The sequence below is a fragment of the Chlamydotis macqueenii genome, chromosome 1, assembly GCF_036417535.1.
Source record: "Chlamydotis macqueenii isolate bChlMac1 chromosome 1, bChlMac1.mat, whole genome shotgun sequence".
Lineage (NCBI taxonomy): Eukaryota > Metazoa > Chordata > Aves > Otidiformes > Otididae > Chlamydotis > Chlamydotis macqueenii.
In genome coordinates, this window is record NC_141556.1 from 26,852,000 (window position 1) to 26,874,655 (window position 22,656).

The 22,656-nt window shown below is 35.7% G+C and overlaps 1 protein-coding gene across 2 annotated transcripts in view; it reads left to right on the top strand.

Annotated features, from left to right (window-relative positions):
• Window positions 1-22,656, top strand: part of CTTNBP2 (cortactin binding protein 2) — a 92,158-nt gene that overhangs the window by 44,339 nt on the left and 25,163 nt on the right. The window contains exons 4-9 of one of the 2 annotated variants that reach the window (XM_086747472.1): window positions 1,708-3,370; window positions 9,791-9,994; window positions 13,366-13,527; window positions 15,468-15,567; window positions 18,696-18,846; window positions 19,980-20,234. In XM_086747472.1, the coding sequence (XP_086603598.1) occupies window positions 1,708-3,370; window positions 9,791-9,994; window positions 13,366-13,527; window positions 15,468-15,567; window positions 18,696-18,846; window positions 19,980-20,234 (2,535 nt within the window). The remainder of the gene's footprint in view (window positions 1-1,707; window positions 3,371-9,790; window positions 9,995-13,365; window positions 13,528-15,467; window positions 15,568-18,695; window positions 18,847-19,979; window positions 20,235-22,656) is intronic. The other variant, XM_086747463.1, reaches the window with a different exon arrangement.

Sequence of the window (22,656 nt, forward strand, 5' to 3'; positions counted from 1 at the left end):
GTTATTTCTATATTGATCTATATTGAAGCAGATCTGACAAGGCTAAACCAATAAAAAGAGTACAGAAGGAATGCTCAGCAGTTTTTTGGGTTTTGTTCTTTTGGGTTTTTTTTATCAGTCATTCAGATAAGCCATGTAGGAACATACTGCATCAGTATATGAAAGGATGAGTAGGAAGAAAGAAGTCAATTTTTCTTTTGTTGTTGTTTTACTTGTGTAAAAATTTGCTTGAGAAAACACAAAGCAATTTGGGTTGCATTATTCCTAGTAGGTATTTTAAAAAATAGTACATTAACATATATTTTTCCACTGCTTTTCTTGAACAAAGTCTTTGAATAAAAGCATAATCAGCAGGCAAGATGAATCAGAGGCAATGACTATATGAATGAGAGGAAAAATTATTCTTATCCATTATCTGCAAGTACTAGGTAGTCTTTTGTTTCTAGCTTATAACATAATGTCCTAGTTGCAGCTGAAATAGAGCTAATTTTCTTCCAGTAGCTGCTGTGTTTTAGATTTACTATGGGATCTGGTATGTGAAGAACTTTGATAATACACTGATGTTGTCAGTTGTTGCTGAGAGATCAAGGACACTTTCCAGCTTCCCAGGTTTTGTTAATGTGCAGGTGCAAGAAGCTGGGAGAATTATAGCCAGTACAGGTGACCCAAACTGGCCAAAGGAAGTATTCCATACCATAGGCGTCACGCTCCATATATAAGGGAGTTGGGTAGTGGGCAGCTCTCTTTTTCTCTGCTCGGGATCATTCCAGGATTGCTTTTGGTTCTGTTCCATGATTGCTGCTTGGGACGAGCTGTATCAGTCATCAGGTTGTCAGGCAGTGAGAAACTGTGCATCATTCATTTTGTATATTCTGTTATCACAGTATTTAAAATTATCATTATCTTTATTAATATATTTTATATTATTATTGTTATTATTGTTGTTGTTGTTATTATCTTTTCCTTTGCTGTCCTAGTAAACTGTCTTTATCTCAACCCATGAGTTTTCCTTTCTTTCCAGTTCTCTCCCCAATCCCACCTGGGAGCAGGGAGGATGATCAAGTGGCTGCATGGTACTTAGTTGCTGGCTGAGGTTAAGCCACGACATATAGTTTATACATCACTAGTGTCAGTGAGACTTTCTGCTGTTAGTAAGTACAGGAAGATATTTGTGTCTGTGCCAAAAAGTTGGTCTCAGAAATTAATATCTGATTTATAAATGTTAAAACAAGATATAAGACAGCCATTATGGGCATGATGAACTTTGCATTTCAACCCTAATCTCCTTCAGTCTGAGGAAGATCTAAAACCTACACCTTTTTTGCAAAGCTTATCTCTTGCTTATGTCTGGTTGCTTTACTGAGATGAGGACTTTCTGTGATGTCTTATGTCTAATTTCTGGAGAACAGGTAGCTCCTCACTCAGGAATCACAAGCATTTAATCACTTTGGGGATTCTCTATGTTGCCAACGTAGGACAGTAGATGGTTTTAGTTTCTGAATTACTCTTCAGACATGCCTGTCTCTTTCTTTGGCTTGTGTAAGATTATAGGCACTTGTGTTAGATACCACAAATCACTTTCGTGGGGAAGACAGGTTCATTTTAGGCATACTCTCAAAGGTTAAAATATCAATGTCAGGTTAATACTAGGTTATGTTGAAAATTTTCATCTTATTAATGAGAATTTTTCTCTATGCTTTCTTACAGTTGGAAATGGAAAGATCTCAGTTACAGAGTCTTGAGCTGGAGCACAAAAAGCTATCTGCTCGTCTTGAAGAAGAACGTGGAAAGAATAAGCATGTAGTATTGATGCTAGTGAAAGAGTGTAAGCAGTTGTCTGGCCGAATTGTAGAGGAAGCCCAGAAACTGGAAGAAATGATGTCAAAGTTTGAAGAGGAAAAGAAAAAGGCTACTGAATTGGAGGAGTCTCTTGCAGCTGAGAAACAAAGGAGTACACAAATGGAAGCTCAAATGGAAAAGCAGCTGTCTGAGTTTGACACAGAGAGAGAGCAGTTGCGTGCCAAACTTCATAGAGAGGAAGCACACACCAGTGACCTCAGAGAAGAGAGAGATAAAATGATCAAAATGATTGAGCAATTAAAAAAGGAGAATGAAAGCAAAGCTAATCTTTCTCTTAAAAATAAAGACAAAAATAAAGATAGGGGTCTTGTTTCTGTTTCTGTTGAAACAGAAGAGACAAGTTTAAGAACTGTTGCCTGCCAAACAGATACTGTAGTGATGGATAGTAGCACAGAAAATGTTAAGAAGTTGCCTTTGACTGTATCTGTAAAGCCTTCTACAATGAACCCACTAGTGTCTGGCAATACAAAAATGAATGTGTGCACCAATGCAGCACTTGTGAAGCCTGTCATTGATAGGCAATCTTCATCTAGTGAACTTGTCCCTCCTACAACTCCTGTTCTTACACAGAATCAAAACAGAATTGAGGAAAATGGACCAAGTACAGGCTCATCACCTGATTTGCCAAGTAGCACTTCCCCTTTTTCAAATAGTACGTCCCTTTGCACCCCTGCAACGCCGACTGCCGCAGCTCCGAATTCCTCATTAACTTCGTCTATGCACAGTTTGCATTCGCCATCTGCCAACACTACTGGGCATCCAGGCCTAAATCCGCGAATCCAAGCAGCTAGATTTAGATTTCAAGCAAATGCAAATGATCAAGACCAAAATGGAAACACAACCCAAAGCCCTCCCTCAAGGGACGTATCCCCTACTAGTCGTGACAACCTAGTTGCCAAACAGGTAGCTCGGAATACCGTTACCCAAGTCCTTTCGAGATTTACAAGCCCGCAGAGCAGCACTCCGTCGCGGCCAGGGACATCACATTCAATGGAAGTTGGCACTTATCCCCCTGTTGGTAGAATGAGTTTAAAGACTCCCAGTGTATCAAGAATTGACAGAGGAAATCCTCCACCTATTCCTCCTAAAAAACCAGGGCTTTCGCAAACTCCTTCTCCACCACACCCACAGCTTAAAGTTTTAATGGATAGCAGTCGATCCTCAAACACAAGTGTAAAAACTGACAGCAAAACCGTGACCTCACCTCTTTCAAGTTCACCACAAGGAATCAGGGTAATAAATGAGGAAATTATTTCTAAGTCCTCACCTCAGCTGCCACCAAAACCTGCTATAGATTTATCTGTGGCACCTGCAGGCTGTGCCATACCAGCCATAGCCTCCTCTCAGGTGGGTGCCTGGCCTTCCCACTTCCCTGGACTGAACCAGCCTGCATGTTCAGAAAATTCCTTTGTCATTCCCACCACCATTGCCTGTAGCTCCTCCATAAACCCTGTTAGTGCTTCATCCTGTAGACCATGTGATTCAGACAGCCTCCTGGTAACAGCATCAGGTAAAGGGATTGATATGCTACAAACTGTCTACCTCTAAAATAACATTTTGGTTTTCATATACATCTCTCCTTTGCTTTATTTATCATTTTATTCCTTTCTCTTTTTTTACTTTCTAAAAGCTGAAATTTTCATCTTTATTTTTTCCACATTCCAGGAGTATGGAAATTCTTTTGCTGATTTAGTAATGTCGTAAATTAGTTTACTTCCTCAAGGAGGTCTTCAGATTTAAGGCTTTTTTTAAAGTTAAAGAGAACTAATGTGTAAGGTAAATGGGCTGCAGATTATGATATATTAAATAAAGGTGGTTTTTTGTGAATGCTATTATTTTGGACTTCAAAATGCTCTCTCAGTCTGAAATAAGGTTTTGAAAATTACCTCTGCTGGTGATCTTCCATGGAATATGTATTTCAATGCTTTGTGAGTCTTTTAGAAAACAAGTCATAGCTGGGCCTACTGTAGTCTCCTATGGCATTAGATGGTTGCACGTTAAGGTATATAATTGCCTGGATAACAGTGCAGTTTCAAATATATCACTTCATACTTCTAGAATACATTTCATTTTTATTTCCATTTTTCTGTAGTTCTTCTGTTTTTAATTGTAGGCTTTCTTAGTACTTGTGTGTGGCATCTCACAGGTTTACTTCAACAGAGAGCAGCAAAGGTTTGCGGTTGGATAATTAAAATCTAAATGTTTTGTTGACATAACTCCCAAGTCTTGAGTCAGTGCGTGTATCTGCAATTCATTTTGCATTATGGTAGGGACTTATTTGTGTGCCTAATGTGCTGCCAACTTCAGAGTATCTTCTTGATGGCAGTTAAATGAACAAAGACAGCCCTGATCTACCTTTCAGTTAACTGTAGATCTCCTGTAAATCTTTTTGTCAGTGTATTTCCCTGCTGGGATCAATAGCACTAGAACATTAGGTAGAAGCCCCACTTTAGCCTGACTTGCACTGCAGTGAGGAAGATGGACACACAGTTATGGAACACTTCAGACCTTCATCAACATCGAAGAATGTTTGAATGGCCTAAAACTTTCAACAGTTATTCTCAGTTCAGTTCTGGTACTTCAGTCCCTCATAACTTTAGCCCCTATATCATCATCTATAGGGTATATAACACCACACAGCTGGTCTGCTTCCATCACACAACCAACCACTTTCTCTTGATAGCTGCACCACTGTCTGATAAGGCAGTTGAACTCACTTACCAGTCTTGGGGAAGCTGTTTCAAAAAGCAATACGTGGCAGACTTGTATCTGTATATACAGGAGATTCCAGGATTCACATCGTTAGGGAATTTTTATTCCCATTCCACTTCGTTGAAGACTTTCTATGTGTTTCTGGAGTAACCTAGTCATGTTTTTAACATTTGTTTGTGGCACCATACTGTCAGAATCCTCTCTCCTTCTGAACTGTGCCATAAAAATATGAGCTCAGAAATCTTATCTTCCATTTATCTGCTACTTCCCAGAGTTAACAACTGTGGGATTTGATGGCTGCCACAAAGAAGTTCACTGTTTTTCATATGGATGTCCTGAATTTTCATTTTAAACTCTTACTCATAGCTGAGTCCGATTGCCATGTCAGATAGATCATTAGTCTCCCAGTATTCCAAATATCCTCTAATCCTCCTTTGCCTTCAGGTGCTATTAAGCTCCATAAAGGAATTAAAATTTAATTTAAAAAAATCTAAGATTTTATTAACTTACAACTAATTATTGGCAAAATCATCTTCAAAGTGAATAGTTTTTGTAGGCAAGAGGCTATCTTGCACAAATCCTATCAGTGTGGGTTAGGCTGTATATTTCAGTTAGTGTTACGTTAACTAGACGATGTTTGCTAATGATTTAAGACAGACTTTGCTTATTCTTAAAAAGACTGTATTTTCTGTCTTAAAACTGAAATTACCACTACTCAACATCATAATGTGATATATTGTTATTACTTTAGCTTGTGCTTTGAATTAGAAACTTTTTTCTTAGGAGAACAATCAGCCTTTTAAATAGGACTCCTCCACCAAACAGTCAATTTGTGTTTCCTGTGAAATTCGTGACAGTTCTCAGAAGCAATCCTCAAAGACAGGACTTTTATCCAAAACTGTTGTTTTTTAAAATTGTACTGATTTATGTGTTCAGATTGCCTTTCTTCATTTGCACTCCAATAACTTGCTTTTGGAAGGGATGGAAACATTTGGGTTCATTTAATCTCCCTATAATTCTTGCTCTGATCATTTGATGCTATTAGCATTTTGTAAGTGGCACTGCTTTTTGTGAATTTTTGCAATTGCAAATGGGAAACGTATCCCATAATCTGAAATCTGCAAAGAAAGATTGCTTAAACTCTAGTTAGTGGTCTGCTGTTTTATTTTATTAATACAGGGATGTTATTTTAATATCCCTCCTTTAGTGACTACAAACCAGCTCAAAGAACTTCAGTAACTTATTTGCAATATTCAGGTAAATATTCAGGAGCTCCTTTGTCTTTTACCCAAACTAGTGCTTCTATTTTATTGTACTTATTCTTCAATCCCATTTTATTTATGGGTTTTTTTTAAGAGAACTTAATATATTTTGGCTAAGTGTTCTGGCAAACTGCAGAACTAAATAAACTTTGAGCAACAGATGTTATGCAAGTATGGAAAGACATTTCCTTCAAAATTTTATGCTAAGAAAAGAAAAGAAATAGATTTTATAAATATATATTGAAATAAACTTTGTCTTAGAAAAGAAAATATAAGCCAAATTTGATAACACTGTTTTCATTAAGATAATGTCAGTAATACCTGAATTCACGTCACTTATTCACTTTCTTGTTTCAGTTTCTTTTTAAAGTATGACTTTTCGTGAGGTGAACATCATCTAACAAACTACAAATACCACTGAAACCTTCCCATAGCTGCATTTTCATGCCCACTAGGCACAGATTCAGTTAGTTTTATTAATGTTCTAGTTGATTTTAATCTGTTTTATTTACTTTTTTTTTCAGAAAATGTTTAGAATTTCAATTTTACTTTCAGTTAAAGCAGAGCATGGTGAAATCTTATTCATATTTTATTGTATAGTAAGTAGTGAACTTCAATCAGAATTTGTTAATATTTTTAAAGAACAGTGCAAAACAAATATAACATTAAAAGAGAAATTGAAAGAATTTTGTTTGTCAGTAAATTCATGTTTCTTTCTTACTGTGGAGTCAAAAGAATTGATCATAGCCTAATCACTTTTCCTAGTTAGTTCAGATTGCTTTAAGAACATATCAACAGCCTGATTTTCAGTAAGGCAGTGTCTTGGTTCTACAAAGAGCAAGTATTAAGAGCAAACTTAAAGTGAGAGCACTGATTGTTTCAGTTCCACGTTCTGCTGAACTCATGTGATGATACCTTCTTTTAGAGATGGGGCATTGTACTGCGTGTTGCTCTTTTCATCCCTGGTAGGAAAAGACACCAGCTTTTGTCATTAATGTTGAACAGACTGCACAGAGAGAAATTACAATGAACATTTATGGCCTGATTCAAGATCTGCGACAGTGTTTTCATTAACTTCAGCAGCCTTTGAACTGGTGCCAGAATGCTTCTGCTCTGTTTGGATTTCTACATTTCAATGGCTGTAAGGCTTCAAAATGAAAACGAATGTAGGCAGTGGGATTTTCATACCCCTGGGATTTCTGCTTTCACTTTCTTCTTGGTTTGGCGCTTTTTATGTCACTCTTCAATGAAGTATGTTTTTTATTTTGCTCATTTCTGTAATGATTGATTTATTTTCTCTATACAATTGGCTTCAAAGATAAAAGTAGGGGGGTAATGGACTGATCTGGGCTCTGAAATTAACCATCTCACATTCTGAAGCTGATGCCAGAAGCTGTTTTTGTCTGTCCCTCTGCCCTTCATCACTGCACGCCCTACAGGCTTTCACAGATGCTTCATGTTTCCTAACTTTTTGCATTTGTCATGGTGTACCTTATTTACTGGTATTTTCAAACGTTGGTGTATTTTGTTGGATGAATGCAGCTTTATTATATTGCTGTAAATTGATAATAGAAGCCAAATTTATGTTTATGTTATTACCTGAATGTGTATATTTTTCAGTAGAAGGTTTTAATCAAATGATAACCTAGTATAATGAATTTAATCACTGAATCCTTGACATGAAAAATATGAATCACATATTTTTCATGTCAAGGAGTAGAAACGAAAGTTAAGATACCACATATGGTATAAAAAATTCCTTTTATTTTGGCATTTCTGTTAATGATGCTTTGGAAAAAAAGAAACCCAACAAAATAAAACAAACCTTGCACTGTTTTCAATAAGGAATAATTTTCAATTACAAAACTGCTTGGCAAAGTGAACTTCATGCTTAAAGCTTAGTGTCAGGCTTCTCAAATTCCCCCAAATAATTCCAATGTAACTTGGACAAAGAATGTTAGCATCTAGAGTGCCACCCTAGCTATGTCCACTATCAGTTAACTACCATGGCAAGACTAGTAAAAACTACACAAGTACCATGTTAAAAACACTGATGTGTACAGCAACAGCTGCAGCACAGTTAGTTTCAAAGAAAAAGGCTGAAAAATAAAAAAACTTTTATAATGGAAAGGAAGAACAAAAGTTATTCTCGAGACCTTTGGGGATTTTCTAAGAGTTAACTGTTCACAAATATTGGAAATGGAAATCATTTATATATTTTTTAACCACTTAAAGGATGCGGTTTACTTTGTATATTGCTTTTTAAAATTTTTTTACAAAAGTCAGAAAATCTTCAAAATCCTCTGATTAAAAATATCGGAGAAACAAATATTAGTAAAAGTAGTAAGAGTCAGAAGGTAGCTTCAGAATTGAAGTTATATGAAGATGGATGGAGTTAACTTTACAGTTTATCATCGGTTTAAAGATGGATTTATAAGGTAACTTTATAGCTGTAGCAGGGACTTCTTACTGACAATTTCAAATAAATAAGTTGAATAATAAGCTAACATTGTGAAAATACTGCAAATACATTTTCTTTACATACTATGGTAGTAAACAGTTTGAAATGACAGGTTTAGCTTACTTTAGAAACAAATACAAAAATACCTCAAGCATGTATTTTTTGTTGGGGCTGCTCAGATGATGGATGCCTGTGTATGTCCGAACCTTAATTAAAAATTTGCACAGATCTTGCAAGGTTCCCAAATCTATTGCGTCTATAGAATTCTATTGGGAACTTCCATATTTAATTTTGTATTTCAAAAATGCGGAGCAGATCATCCCAGCATGGTAGAGCTACTGCCACACACTGCTGTTTCCAGTTCTAGGCGTTGGAGGTAGGATAGCACTTGACCGGTTTGACAGAGCTGCAGGTAATGCTCTGCAACTCCTCATCAGTCTTGGGTGTTGCAGAACCACAGTGAGAGCTGCATAAACTTGCTTTGTATTGTAGGATTTCAGCCTCATGTAACAGCTTATGTGTGGCCACAGAATACAATGTTTTTTATTCAACAGAGAGATATAATGTGGATTTTCTAAAGGTAATAGGGAAAATAAGAAAAAAAAATATTTTTATTTTCTCTTGCAGTCCTTGATCAAGGAAGAATGCACAAAATTTTCTATGCCTTATGCAGCAAACTTCATATTCTTAACAAACTCCCTACTAAAGCTGATAAGTAATGAACAGGACATTTAACCAAGATAACTTCTAAACTTTCAAAGCTTTGAATTGAATGTTATTTTTAATGGGGTGACCTGAAAGCTTTCACTCATTAATTTTATATAACTTCCTATTCATTCACACTAGAACACTTTATAATATATTGTTTAAGTGTTGCTGAGTAAAAGGAACATTACCTTAAGGTACAGTTCAAGAATAAATATATTTATTTCTATATTGTTTGTGTAAATGTTTTCTACATTTTTTGGTAAACCTATTGAAAGGCACTTAAATTTATTATGGGCTGTCTGTGCGATTTATCTATATAAGTGCAACTGAGATATAAATACTAAAGTTTGCACTACAGCTGTAAAGGAGGGTGAAATTTTGTATGAAAATAAGTATTTTGTTTTGGAAACCTTTCTTTAGATACTTTAAAAAACTTTCCTAGCATATCAGCAATTAAATTAAAACTTGTATAAAATTTTCAGTAGTTTCTGAATTTTAATGATATAATTTTTTTGAGACATCAAGCTGCTACTACAGTTCATAACAAGTTTCATGTTAACCTTTTGTAATGAAATCCTGTTCATTTGCATTAATAATTGTCCCCCTGTATGCAATTTTTATTCTTCAGAATGCCTTCTGATATATAGACAAAGCATCATCACAAAACCTGTGCTAAACTAACAAATCCTGTCATTTTAAAGATCCTTTTTAATTTTTAAAAGAACACAGAAAGTACAGACCTTTATTTATGTGTCTTTCGTCTAACTTCTGTTGCTTTGACTCACAGGCTGGTCTTCCTCCCTAACCCCTTTGTTAACAAGTGGTGGTCCTGTCCCCCTGGGTGGCAGGCCCACCCTTCTTCACCAAGCTGCTGCCCAGGGAAATGTCACTTTATTATCAATGCTGCTTAATGAAGAAGGACTGGACATTAATTACTCTTGTGAAGATGGCTATTCTGCCTTGTATTCTGCTGCTACGAACGGACATACAGGTAAGTGATTCTAAGTTTTGTTATGACAGTCAATTGAAATAGTGAAAGCTTATTTCATAAGTTTTAGATATTAAATTAGGTCAGATGCATGTTTTTTAAAAATGTGAAACTGAAATATATAGATTATATAACAAAAGTCATAGTATAGTGTATTTATAATCAATACTTCTGGAGGCAGAATTTTGTAACACAGAAAGTATTCTTTCTTGTGATAACATTCTGCAGGAACATTCATTCTAATTCTCCACTCCCTTCCTATAAAAAGCCACCAGATATCATCACCCTATGTTCTATGACAAACTAAAGATCTTCTGTAGCAAAGGCAACTTGAACGAAATAACTTCCCTCTACAGGGAGTAAGCAGGAAAGAACAGGTCATCACCAGTGTTTTGATCTTCGGCAGCAGCAGTGAAAATGATGGAAGAAACTTTCAGAGTAGTGTGTTACTTGGGAAATAAAATGAACTATCTTTATTTTTTAACTAGATGAAATAGCCTTAGTTTGTTCTCTAGCCTCTACCTGAGATAGTTAACATTCTTCTTTTTCTTTCCCCCCCATCCCAACCCTCAGTCTCAAGGAGGTAGCATCTGTAAACCTTTCAACAGTCAGTCTTCATATTTTATGAATATATTTATGAAATGAGGCAAATATGTTAGTAACAGATACAAATTTAATGGATACAAACTCCAAGTGATAATTTTCAGGCTGTTAAACGTAAGACTTTCTAAAAGCAGCTTTCTTTAAAAGTCCAGTACACATCACTAGTTTTTTCTACTGATGTAAAAATCTCATAGACTCTTATATTGCAAATAATATCATTATGTTATTTTGGACACTAAAGATGAAATCCACAAATACCAATCACATAAAATGCCATGAATTTTTAGTAAATTCAAGATTTTATTTCACAGTAAAAAGTGGAACATAGTGCCTTTAAAACCATTGCTTTCAAGAGTACTTTGTGATTTTATTTAACAATGTATTTGTTAATTACACAATTAGAAAACCCCGATCCAGTGTTCAGAATAGTATTTAGAGAGACTATTGCATTATTTTTCTCAAGTATTTTAAAAACCAAAGTACAGTCAGGATCCAAAATCCATTGCTAGGCAGATAGTGAACATTTTTCTGACATGTTCAGGGTTAATTTTCCTACCAGGGAAAGGCTAGGAGGAATTTTCCCTTTATTCAGAATGGTATATTTTGTCTTTGCTTGCTAGTTGCTATGGTTTACTTCATAGGAACATCTGGGCCTTTTCATCTGACAGGTTCTTTGCTGTTGCCAAGACCCTTAAAATATTGGAAAAGTCCTTTATTTTATTTTCTTCCTTTGGCACTTATCTTTTTTTTTTTTTTTTTTACAACTTTTTGTCTTCAGTATTAAGAGTCCAAGTTTATTATATTGTGTGGATTGTTTTTTTTCCACCCTCACAGAATGGATGTTCTGTGTATTCTTCTAGGCTTACATCGATTTATCATTGCTAGAGTTTGTGGGAAACCATAATTGACCCAATTTTTTTTTACTCATCTTGGATTCCTACTATGTTTCCAAGCAAATGCCCTGATTTCCAGTTACAATTACTGAGCAGCTCTTACTGACAGCAAAGGCAATTTCATTTCTTGTTTTATTGTCAAAATTTCAAATAAGAGAGGCACTTGACTGAAGTATGAAAACACGATAAAAACAAACACATGCCTATGCATCCTGTAATTGTTTAGTATCTTTTACTTTTTAAGATTTTAAAAAAATATATTACAAAGGTTTTTAATGTTGCACTTCTATTTATAGTTGACAGGATGCGAAAAACACTTCATTGTACAAATCATTGCATTTTAGCAACTAAATGGATTGTATGAATTCTGAATGAGAGAATCACACAACAGCATTATTGTTGTCTCCTTAATGCATTATATGAAAATTCAGAGTAGTAGATTTGGAATATTTTTAAAGAAAGGTTTTTGTGCTTAATTTTAATATGTAATCCTTTCTTTGTTACTTGCAGTTTGTTCCCAAGTGCATGGATAGATGCATCTCTTCAGAACGGAGACATTTAAAAACAAATTTATGTAAAAATATATAGACTTAAGAAAGGAAGTATAGGAATAAATTGCTTATTTTAAAAAATCCTCTTTATTAGTTTTTTTAACTAACTAGGTGGAAAGAAATGACACTGATGTAATTTTAAGAAGGATAAAATAATTCATTGTACAAGTTTTTTCATTGTGCTGAGTAGGATTGTCAATGGTAAGTTACTGTCTTTTGGCTGGTTTTTAGAATCATAGAATCATTTAGGTTGGAAAAGGCCCTTAAGATCATAGAGTCCAACCATAAGACTCAACACTCAAGCTTACTCTAGTGGATGATCACACCATAATTTACTTTATTGAGAATACTTTCAACCTGGAGTAAGTGACTAAATAGATACAGAGATTTCCAGGACTCCTCATTTCTTCTAAGGCAACTAAGCAGGTTTTCCAATTTCTCCAGGGAAACAGCTGGCCAGAAGAAAAGAGTAGCTCTACCTTGTTAAGACCCAGCATAGTGAGTGCTTCCCTTCAAAAACAAACACCATGTTGCAGAGAGCCTGGGAAGAGTGGAAAGTGAATGATCTCCACACATTTGCAGTGAAGAAATAAAGTATTTGAGATGTGTAGACAACTAGAGGAAGGTAGAGCACACTGTAACCAGCATGGTGGCAGCAGCTATTGTGTTCTCTCTGCCCAGTCTGTAGAGAAAATTAAGTTACACAAGAAAAGAGAGCACTCAAATATTCTTTCCTAATCTGTCCTGTTTGCAAAATGTGTAGTCTTCCTGTTCATGAACAGTTGCCTTTTGAGAGCTGCAGCTGAGGGTTTTTCTAGCATATGAAGCTCATATCAGCTGCTTTGTTTCCTGCACACACTATCCCTAATTCTGTACGTCTGAGAGAGCAAGCTTCCCCCTAAAAATATAAAATAAACACTTTGTTTGAGTGGACACAAGGAAATTGTTGACTTTATGATTTAACCACTAGATTGGGATAGCTGAACAGATTGTTTTGTCAGGCCGTCTTGGTTTGATCCGTCAACAAAGCACGAGCCGCTTCAGTCCATTATGCCCTTGATAACATATACAGTAGTTCATTACCTAATGTATCTGAATATCTGTATTGTGTTACCAGTTCTGACCATTCTCTGCCACACACGAGGTGGCTGAGAAAGAGAATAAGAGTTCCTGAAACTGAGAGATGTGAAGAGAATAATAATAATAATAATAATAATAATAATAATAATAATATCCTTCTGAGCTATGTGCTAATCATATGCATTTATGATATAATCAATTCTCTTCTATCCTGAGTATTTGGAGGCTGTGGCACCCTGATTGATAGGAAAAACTGGAATTATATGGGAAGTAGAAAGGAGTGAGGTGCAGAGACATACAGCTACATGGAGTCAGCTCTGCCGAGCCACTGGATGTATCTGCATGGTGTTTGCCAGCACTCTGGAAGAACTAACTACTCAGCTGTGGTGGAGAGCAGTAAAGTCTCCAGGTGTCTGTGCTAATAAGCTTCTATGTTTTGCTTTTGCTTTGACCAAAGCCTTTAACTGAATGACAACATTGATGTCTGTCTCGTGCCTCCCCTTCCGCCCAGTCCCCTCCACTGCTGACTACTTCTGTGGCAGACAGCAGTGAACTGGAGTTAATGAGCCTGGATTGACCCAAATTACCCTTCTCCAAATCTCAATCAAAAGTCCATCCAGAGGACCCAGGCTTCTTGGAGATTATTGCTCTTTTGCTTGATATGCCACCAGAACAGGTCATGTACAGTTTACTAGCTCACATGGTATGCCTTATGAAAGTAGCTGTATTTCCTCATGCTTGCACCTGTCCCTGAGAATAAACAACTCTTTTCAGTCATCTTCATCAGAAATGGTATTTTCCCATAGATAAGCTACCACCTGAATGATCTGTCCCTAAATGATTGTGAGTTAACCATACCTTTCTAGAAAGGTGGTCTTGTTCTGTGCGTTGTTCATGGCTTTTGCATGGCTAACATATGCTTTGTCAAGAAACCAAAGAGTATTCTAGCCAAATACTTGAAACTGCTGAAAGAAAATTTTTTCAACATCCTTCATAAACTTTAGAAATATTTTAGGATGTCAAGCAAGAATCTGTATTTTCAAGTTAACTGTTTAATGTATGCCTGGGATTGACAATGGAAAGAGGGAAAAACTGATGTCATTGTTAGCAGAGTATTTTTTATGTTATGAAGTGATTGAAAATATAATTTTCTTTTAATTGGTATTATCTTACAAGTGGAAATTCTAGATAAGTTAGCTGAGAACTTCTTTATGACTTTAAAAAAAATTATTACAGATTAAGTCCTGGTAGCTTATCCTGACAAACTAATTTTTTTTTAAAAAGTGCCATTTCAGATCAGATTACTTATTTAAGAATCATCATTTACAGTATTTTAAAATCTTATTTCTTAATGTTAAATTATTTATTCCATCAACTCCACAACATCTGTTTTAATATTTGAAAGAATTGTAGCAGGAGTAAATAAGTTCAGGAATGGTTTAGATTAGTCAGATTTCTAAGTAATTCTAAATTTATGTTTCTGATATCTAGAGATAAGCTTCAATAGCAAAGCTTAGCTTCAAGATCTTACCCAGTGCTGGAACAGAGAGCATTAAGCTTGCTTAGAAATCAGGTCAGAAGTTTATAATTGGTGTTCTAGCTAAGCTTATTTTCAAAGTAGTAGTTTCAGCTACGAAAGACTTGTTTTATTTTGGTCTAGAACCAATTTCAAGAATATGGAGCAGATTAAGTATTTTCTTCAAACTTAATTGCATCAAATGATATTCTCATTTGTGGATTAAAAGCAGCCTAATTACTATGTCATTAATTATCATAATTTAGCTGTAGGATGGTGGAATCAGGCTGGTACTATTTTTAGCATGTAATTTTGTAAATATATGAATGGGAATGGTTTGGGGAGGTTTGAGTTTGCCAGCATTTCTTATTTGTCATTGCAATCCCATGTCAAACTATCCTAAAACAAGACTGGCCAGCCTGTTGACTTCCATGTGGCTTGTAAGCATCTCCTCCATGGCTGTCATATTTTGGAAGTGTCACATGACTGCCAGTGGGACTGTGCTGCCTTTGGGGGCTGCTGGATAATTCATATTCCCCACTTTGGAGATACATGAATTAGCTAACCCTGTGGGAGCTGCCAGCAATGGGCACGTATTTGGATCTCAGTAGAACCCAAGAGAGCGTTTTTGCAAGAGAGCGGCGGTGCCCCCAGGGAGTCATTCTCGCCTGTCTCCTGCAAACTACTTCCTTAGCTTCTACTTCTGTTTGCTAAGGTGTGTGATGTATAGTCAAAAAGACTGGTTGCTGTTGCCCCTTGAGTAGGTTTTAACTTCTGGTAGTTTTAACCACCTGTTTTTGTTGCATCAGTCTATGTTCATGCTCAATTTACAGACTGTGTGAGATTGCTGCTGACTGCAAAAGCACAAGTTGATGCTGCTGATAGAAATGGCTTTACACCCTTGTGTTCCGCAGTTGCTCAGGGACATGTCAAGTAAGTGACGTCTTAAGATTTTGCCCATCAGCTATTACTCAATTTTATATTCTCTTTACATTATATTGTATACTTTTTTGATTACATTACTGTTGCAGTCTTAGGTATAAATGCATTTAACTGTCATTTATTCAAAGCATCTACTGAAGCTCATATTCATATGCCATTCTGGTTTTAATATTTTCCATTTGTTTTGTTTCCAATTGCAGCTCTTAAGGTTGCTGAATGTGTATTCTTAGTAACTACAATATTATATTGGTCCACATGGGTGTCATACCTTTGAATTTCTTAATTTTCTTCAAGTTGTCAGCCATAATACAGGATTAACAGAGGAAGGAGGAAATGAATTCTTTTTACACTGATTTCTTAAAGCATAGAGAACTATAAATATAATATTCAGAGAAAAAAAGAACATTTATCTGAATATTGCCCCCACTGATATAGAATCAAATACTTTAAACAACAAAACAGGTCTTTTTAATATTTAAGGTTTTTTGTATCAGTAACTTTGAAAAACAGAAAATTATGTATGAGTCAAAGAATATTTCTAAAAACATTATTCAAAATGTAGCTAGAATAACTTCCTTTTATTTTTGAAGCTCCTAATTTTATAGATTGATGTTTTATGACAGCATGATTGTAAAATTGTGTCTTCATTTTATACTGAGAACCAGCACACAACAATTCATCCAGATGATTAGGTTTTTCCTCCCTTTTCCTCTCTTCATCAGAGGAGCTGAAAGCTGATGTTGCATTTCTGTTCTGCAACTTTACTGTGTATCATAGAACCACTGGGATTAGACCTGAAAGTTGGAAGCAATCATTAGATAACCTTGTCCAGGGCATCCTTATCCAGACAAAACTATTTTACAAATGCAAAAAGTCTTAAACAGCATGATGAGGAATCTCTTTATTACTTTACCTTTTTTTTTATGTATATTTGGTTTTGCTTATCTTTCATTTTTTTTGTTCTCTTAATGTTGCATTTTACTACTTTAAAGGATTTTACTTTGATATAGTAACATACAGGGGTCAGAATCTTTGAGTGTTGTTATACTGTGATAGGTCCTGGCCCAGCAATGGGGAAGAGTAGGATCCTTGTCCTTCTCACAGTCTTCCGTGAGCATACAATGATCATCAGACATTCTTGCCACTTCTTAGAGGACTTCAAGCTTATCAACTAATGGGCATATTTTACGTGAAGTCTTAATCCAGAGGTAGCAGATTCCCAGTAGGTGTTTTGAGCACAGAAATATGTATAGAATCATAGAATGGTTTGGGTTTGAAGGGACCTTCAAAGGTCGTCTAGTCCAACCCCCTGCAAGAAGCAGGGACATCTCCAACCAGATCAGGTTGCTCGGAGCCTCATCCAGCCTGGCCTTGAATGTTTCCAGGGATGGGGCATCCACCACCTCTCTGGGCAACCTGTTTCAGTGTTCTGCCACGCTCATTGTAAAGAATTTTTTCCTTATATCAAGTCATGTAAGTCAAATGTTTCAATGTTTTATGTAAAATCTGTAAAAATTACATGTGACTTGACAAGACAAGCCAAAAATACACTCTTCATGTTCTTTCCCTAATATAAATGTCTTAGACTTTGTTTAAATAGGAAGCTATTTATTTCTCTGATTTACCCTCACAACACTTTGCTGTATATCATCTGCTGTTATAATATTGCAGACTTTATATGCTTTTTCCCTTAGAGTTACTTATGTAGTATGAAGTCTATTAACACTTTTTTGGCTTTCACTTTTTTTAAGTACTAAACATGAACTAAATTTTAAAAGTGAGGGGAATAATAATGGGGCCAATCAAAAATATTAGAGAGACTGAATGCTTCAAGCTGTTTGATTTGTTAATCACTTCAAAGTTCTGGCTCAGAAAAATTCTGTAGTAGGCAGAACTTGGGGCAGTAGTGTAGTCTGTCCCCTTTCAAGTGTTGTGTTGTGTAGTCCGTGTTATTTGTACTAAGAATCTGGGGATAATGTGAGCACTAAACTGCTATCAGTTACACAGTACTTGTCTGTGACAGGTTTGCTAGCCCGTCCTGTGACATGTTAGCTGACCTTATTCCCAAAGTGGCACCATGCTGTTGTTCCAGTTCCAGAAAGAAATGATAGTTGTTTAGGGCTGTTCAGTAATATCACCCATTCAGAAAGTGCTTTTAAGAAAAACTTTAAAAATAATTTCCCATGTAGTCCAGGCCAGGCTGACCTTACCTGACCTTGGGATGGAAAGTCAGCGTAGCATTTCCAGAGTCATTGAATACAATGCAGAATGACAAAGCAGATGTTTTTAACATAGCAGACTTAATCTATAGTTGCTTTATGGAGGTGTCTTGTTATGAGCCCATCTTAAGATTACTTTTGTGATTGTGTGGTTAGGATACATGTTCAACATTTGATAAGGTAGAGCATTACTTTTATTGGTATTTTTTCTGTTCATTTGAGCATTTTCAGAAAGTGCAGCTAAGTAATTCATATTAATGTTATCTGGTTTACTTGTTTCTAAAATTGATCATTTTATCTTGAACTTGATTGATTTTCTGACTAAATAAGAACTTACTAAAAGGAGATTTTTTTTTTAAGAATACTTGTGGTTTTCTCATCTGTAATGTCTTATATGCTTATATTCTTATATATATATATATATCTTACATGGTTTTAAATATTTTGTCATCCTGTTTGCTATGCTATGACCTCCTAACCAGTAGTTACATAGCCTTGCATTAATTGCTTTGAGGCTTTATTGTTGCTATCCTTCTATTTTTATGGACTAATAAATCTTGAGCCAGAGAGATGGGGAGTTACCTTTGTTTAAAGCCCTTATTTGAACTGCAGAGGGAATAGACCAGAATTAAGATTTTTCTGGAATTAAGAGTTTTATAGTCACAGTTTTTAAATGCATCTACAGTAGTTCAATATTTACGGGTTTAAAGTAACCTGATTTTCTGTCTTTATGTGTATGTATAAACTATACCTTGTAATTGTGTATAGGTGATGGCTAAAATCACAGGTAGATCTGTATCTATAAAATCAGTACTTTATTAAAAATATTTAAATGTAAGTTATAAAAAGTTTTGGGATGTTGAATATAAGATAATTTTACTACCTTATTGTTTGCTGTAGGTGTGCAGAATTATTAATTATGTATCAGGCTGATATTAACCATGCTGCTGAGAGAGGACAGACACCTTTGTACCTGGCCTGTAAAAATGGAAATAATGATTGTATTAAGCTATTGTTGCAAGGTGGAGCGGATCGAACACTAAAAACCAGTGTAAGTTAAAATAGTTTGTAAAGTTGAAATATCTGGTATAATACTGAATAACTGTGAACAGCTAGGCAATATGTACATTAAAATATTTAAAGTTTTCTTTAAAACTTGACTAAACTATGTCATTTTAAATTAGTATTTTGTTCTTTTCATCATAGTTTCTGGGGGTTTTTTAAAGCTGTGTGTTGTCTTTAAAATGTCCTGAACTATTCCACTTCTATATCATTTTACTATTTCCGATTCCTGCAGTTTGCTACAGACTTTTCATGAGCACTGGATTTGCAAAACAAAAGTCTTCTGTTTTGACTTATTTTTAAGGCACAGAAGTGAAGATAGAGATTTTGCTTCCTGCTTTTGTGTTAGTGTGCTTTATTGTTGTCCTTGAGGGGACCCCCCACCCCAAATTTGCCAGCAAGTATTGTAAAGTCTCATATATCGCAAATGGAAGAATATGGAAAAAAAAATTGTATATACAGCAGAAAGGGAGGAGGGCTGTCTCAAAATTAATGTCTAGGTGTTATCCTTTTCAGATACTTTCCTGAAGTTTTTATTAAGACTTTGACATAAACATGATAATGAATGTGGGATGTAGGCTGTCCAGAAACAAGCACAAAGAGTATTAGGTTCACAGAGAATTCTGCTCCTCTATTAATACTGAATTTTTTTGCTTCATTTCTTTTGGACTTGGAAAGTAAATGTATTTGACTTGAAATGAAAGAAAGTTGTGATGTCAAAGCCATGACAATATCTGACTGGTAGACTGATTAATGTAACATGAAACAAATTATTGATCGTTAGAATCATGTTAGTTTGATACATGATAAGGAGACAATCTATTAATGACATGTAAGTCCTATATCGCTTAGACTCTTCTAAAAGTTTTGAAGTCTCTGTCTGTTGGACTGTCCTTGGAGAAAGCTGTAAAATTTTCTTTCTGCTACATTTTCATCCTTCCCTTTCTTCCACCCCTAACACATAAAAGCAACAGTTTTCCCAAGGGATTATTATGTCACTCTTGCTTATCTTCTTAATTTCCAAACAGAGCCTTCCACTCATATCTAGTGCTAATATAAGTTCTGCAAACATTTTTCTGTGGGTTTGGTGGGAGTGTGCTTTTTGCTTTTGGTTTTTTTTAGGATGGCTGGTCACCAATTCACGCAGCAGTGGATTCTGGTAATGTTGACAGTCTCAAGCTCCTTATGTACTACGGAGAGCCAAACAATGGGAACTCTTTGGCTGATGCAGAGTCTAATTTAGACTGCTCTGGTTTGGAGAAGAGAGAAGACAACTATAGCAGTAGAGTAAAGCCTGTTATTTCTGCAGATCTCATCAACCATGCTGACAAAGAGGGCTGGACTGCTGCCCACATAGCAGCATCAAAAGGCTTTAAGGTCAGTCTATGTGAACAAGTTACAGTAACCTGATAGAATTTAGGTAAGATAAACCCTTCTTTTTTTATCTTTGAAGAACTAAAAAATAGATGTAAAATCTAAGTTTGTGATCTAGTTTACTGTCACACTTGATTTAACAGAGACAGAGAGATACTTACAGCAGACAATTTATCCTGGAAGCAAGGTGTCAAATGGGGTGAAATGTCATATTTAAATGCTTATTTCTTTTGGGACAACAATACAAAGAGAAAACATGATTACTTGAGATTCAGATTTTCAAAGTTAGGATGAGGTAAATCCTACCTTAAATGCCAATTCATTGAGTGTCATGTACTTAATATAGATACTAGATGGATGTAGTTTCCAGTTACAGTTAGGGATGATTTAACTACGAACAGTTTTTCCTGTTGGAGGGAGGGACGGAAAAGAAATTTGAGAATCAGATTTGTGCAGTAGTACATTGTTTAATTTGTTATTTTGAGCAGACTTTTTAGCAGGCAATGAATACGTTTTTTTGGGGGTTGGGATAACTGATGACATGGAGAATGATGTGACAGGTCTTACTGATGATAAACAGGAAGATTTCTGGAAATTGAATATTACTTGAAGGATTTGACATAAGAAGCTTTACACTTCTAACACTGACTTTTAAAGGATTTTTATGGGGTTTTTATGACAGCTGTCAATCATATCTTACTGTGAAACTTTTACTCAGGGAGAAAACAGGCGATACAAAACACAGAAGAGAGTGAGTTTGAGGAAAATACAGTTGAAGACTTCAAAAATTAGCCTGTGATTACATGCCTAATTAAAAATCTATCATTATGTTTGCTTTTTTTCCTGACAAATTTACTGTGAAAAATTCAAAATAGGCACAGATTTAGGATTCAGTTTATTAAGTTATGTTTTTTTAGGGACCAGCTACTGTTTACCCAGCATTTTGCATTACAGACAGAGTCAATGTTCCGTTATCAGTGTCTGTTATGGAGATACAGATCCTTATTGCAGTTTCCACTCATCTCGATTTAGGTGGAGTTTAAGGTATTTGTTATAGTCTGCAAATACCTAAATAGTGTGCAAAATGTTATTTCTTTCTGCAATAATATAATCCTCAGGAACTTTGAAGCTAGGCTTTATTTACTGTCTAAAAGAGGCTTTGGCTACGTATTCTCTCTGAAGGCTCTGACACTGGAAGTCTTCACATATACCTTTTGTGAATAACTCATTATTTTGAGTTTCTGAGCACATTCCAAGGCAGCTGTTGGATAAGATCTCCATTGAGGGTTGAAGGTACTCTAGGTGATAAAGGCAATATATAGCTGGCAGTCAGATTCCTGGTTATGATGTTACAGAGACTTTATTTAATTGTATCAGATTAAATGCACTTATTGACTCAAGAGGTGTTTGGGCTATTAAGAAGCTAAAGAAAGCTTAATGCTCATCTTCAAGTACTGTTAGCACTTCAGCTTCATTCTCCAATCCTTTATCTGCACTGCATTTGTGACACTACATGATAGTTGCGTATAAACTGTGCTGGCACTTGCACTCTTCCTTTCAAGATTGGTAGGTGCCATTCTTTACAGACAAATTATGCTAGGGCATCTTAGCTGCTATTTCATAGGCAACAGAGCAAACAAATCTTCTCATTTTACTAAGGAAATAAGCCTCATTTCTTTGTTCTCTCCCACTTCTTTCTTCCCTCTTTACTTCGGACTTTCAGTCTCACAGTTCAGTCCTCTGCCTTCTGCTGTCTTTTCTACTTACTGCCCCCATTTGAGAGACAGAGTTAGTTTACTAACCTGACAGGAAAAAAATGCTTTTTTTCTGATTAGTTTTCTTCTAGCAAAGTTAAGTAAGCTAACTGATTTTTTAAAAGGTCTTACAAGTACAGGAACCACAATCTGGTAAAATTTTGTCTCACAGGGAAATATAGCTTGAATGGCTGTTATGTTTATGAAAGGTGTTGGAGTATTAGATATACTGACAAAAGTCTTTCTATTAGAACAGCTAAAAAATAGGTAACAGTAGCCAAACCTGTAACAAGCCACTGTTCTGAATTTAAATACTTAATAGCTGCTTTTGTGTGTTTTCAAGGTTTGATTTTTCTGCTATGATTAACCCCTGAGTTTATCAATACATTATCAACTAGTATAGTTTCTGATGGTGTCTTTTTTTAATATGGATATCTGTCCTTGAAAGGCATGTCTGAGGATGACAATGCTTTCATGAAGGCCACCTGTATTGTTGCTTGTCATGGTTTAACCCCAGTCACCAGCCAAGCACCCCACAGCTGCTTGCTCACACCACTCCCCCCACCCAGTGGGATGGGGGAGAGAACTGAAAAAAGAGTAAAAGCCATGGGTTGTGATAAAGACAGTTTAATAAGACAGCAAAGGAAGATATTATTATTGTTGTTGTTGTT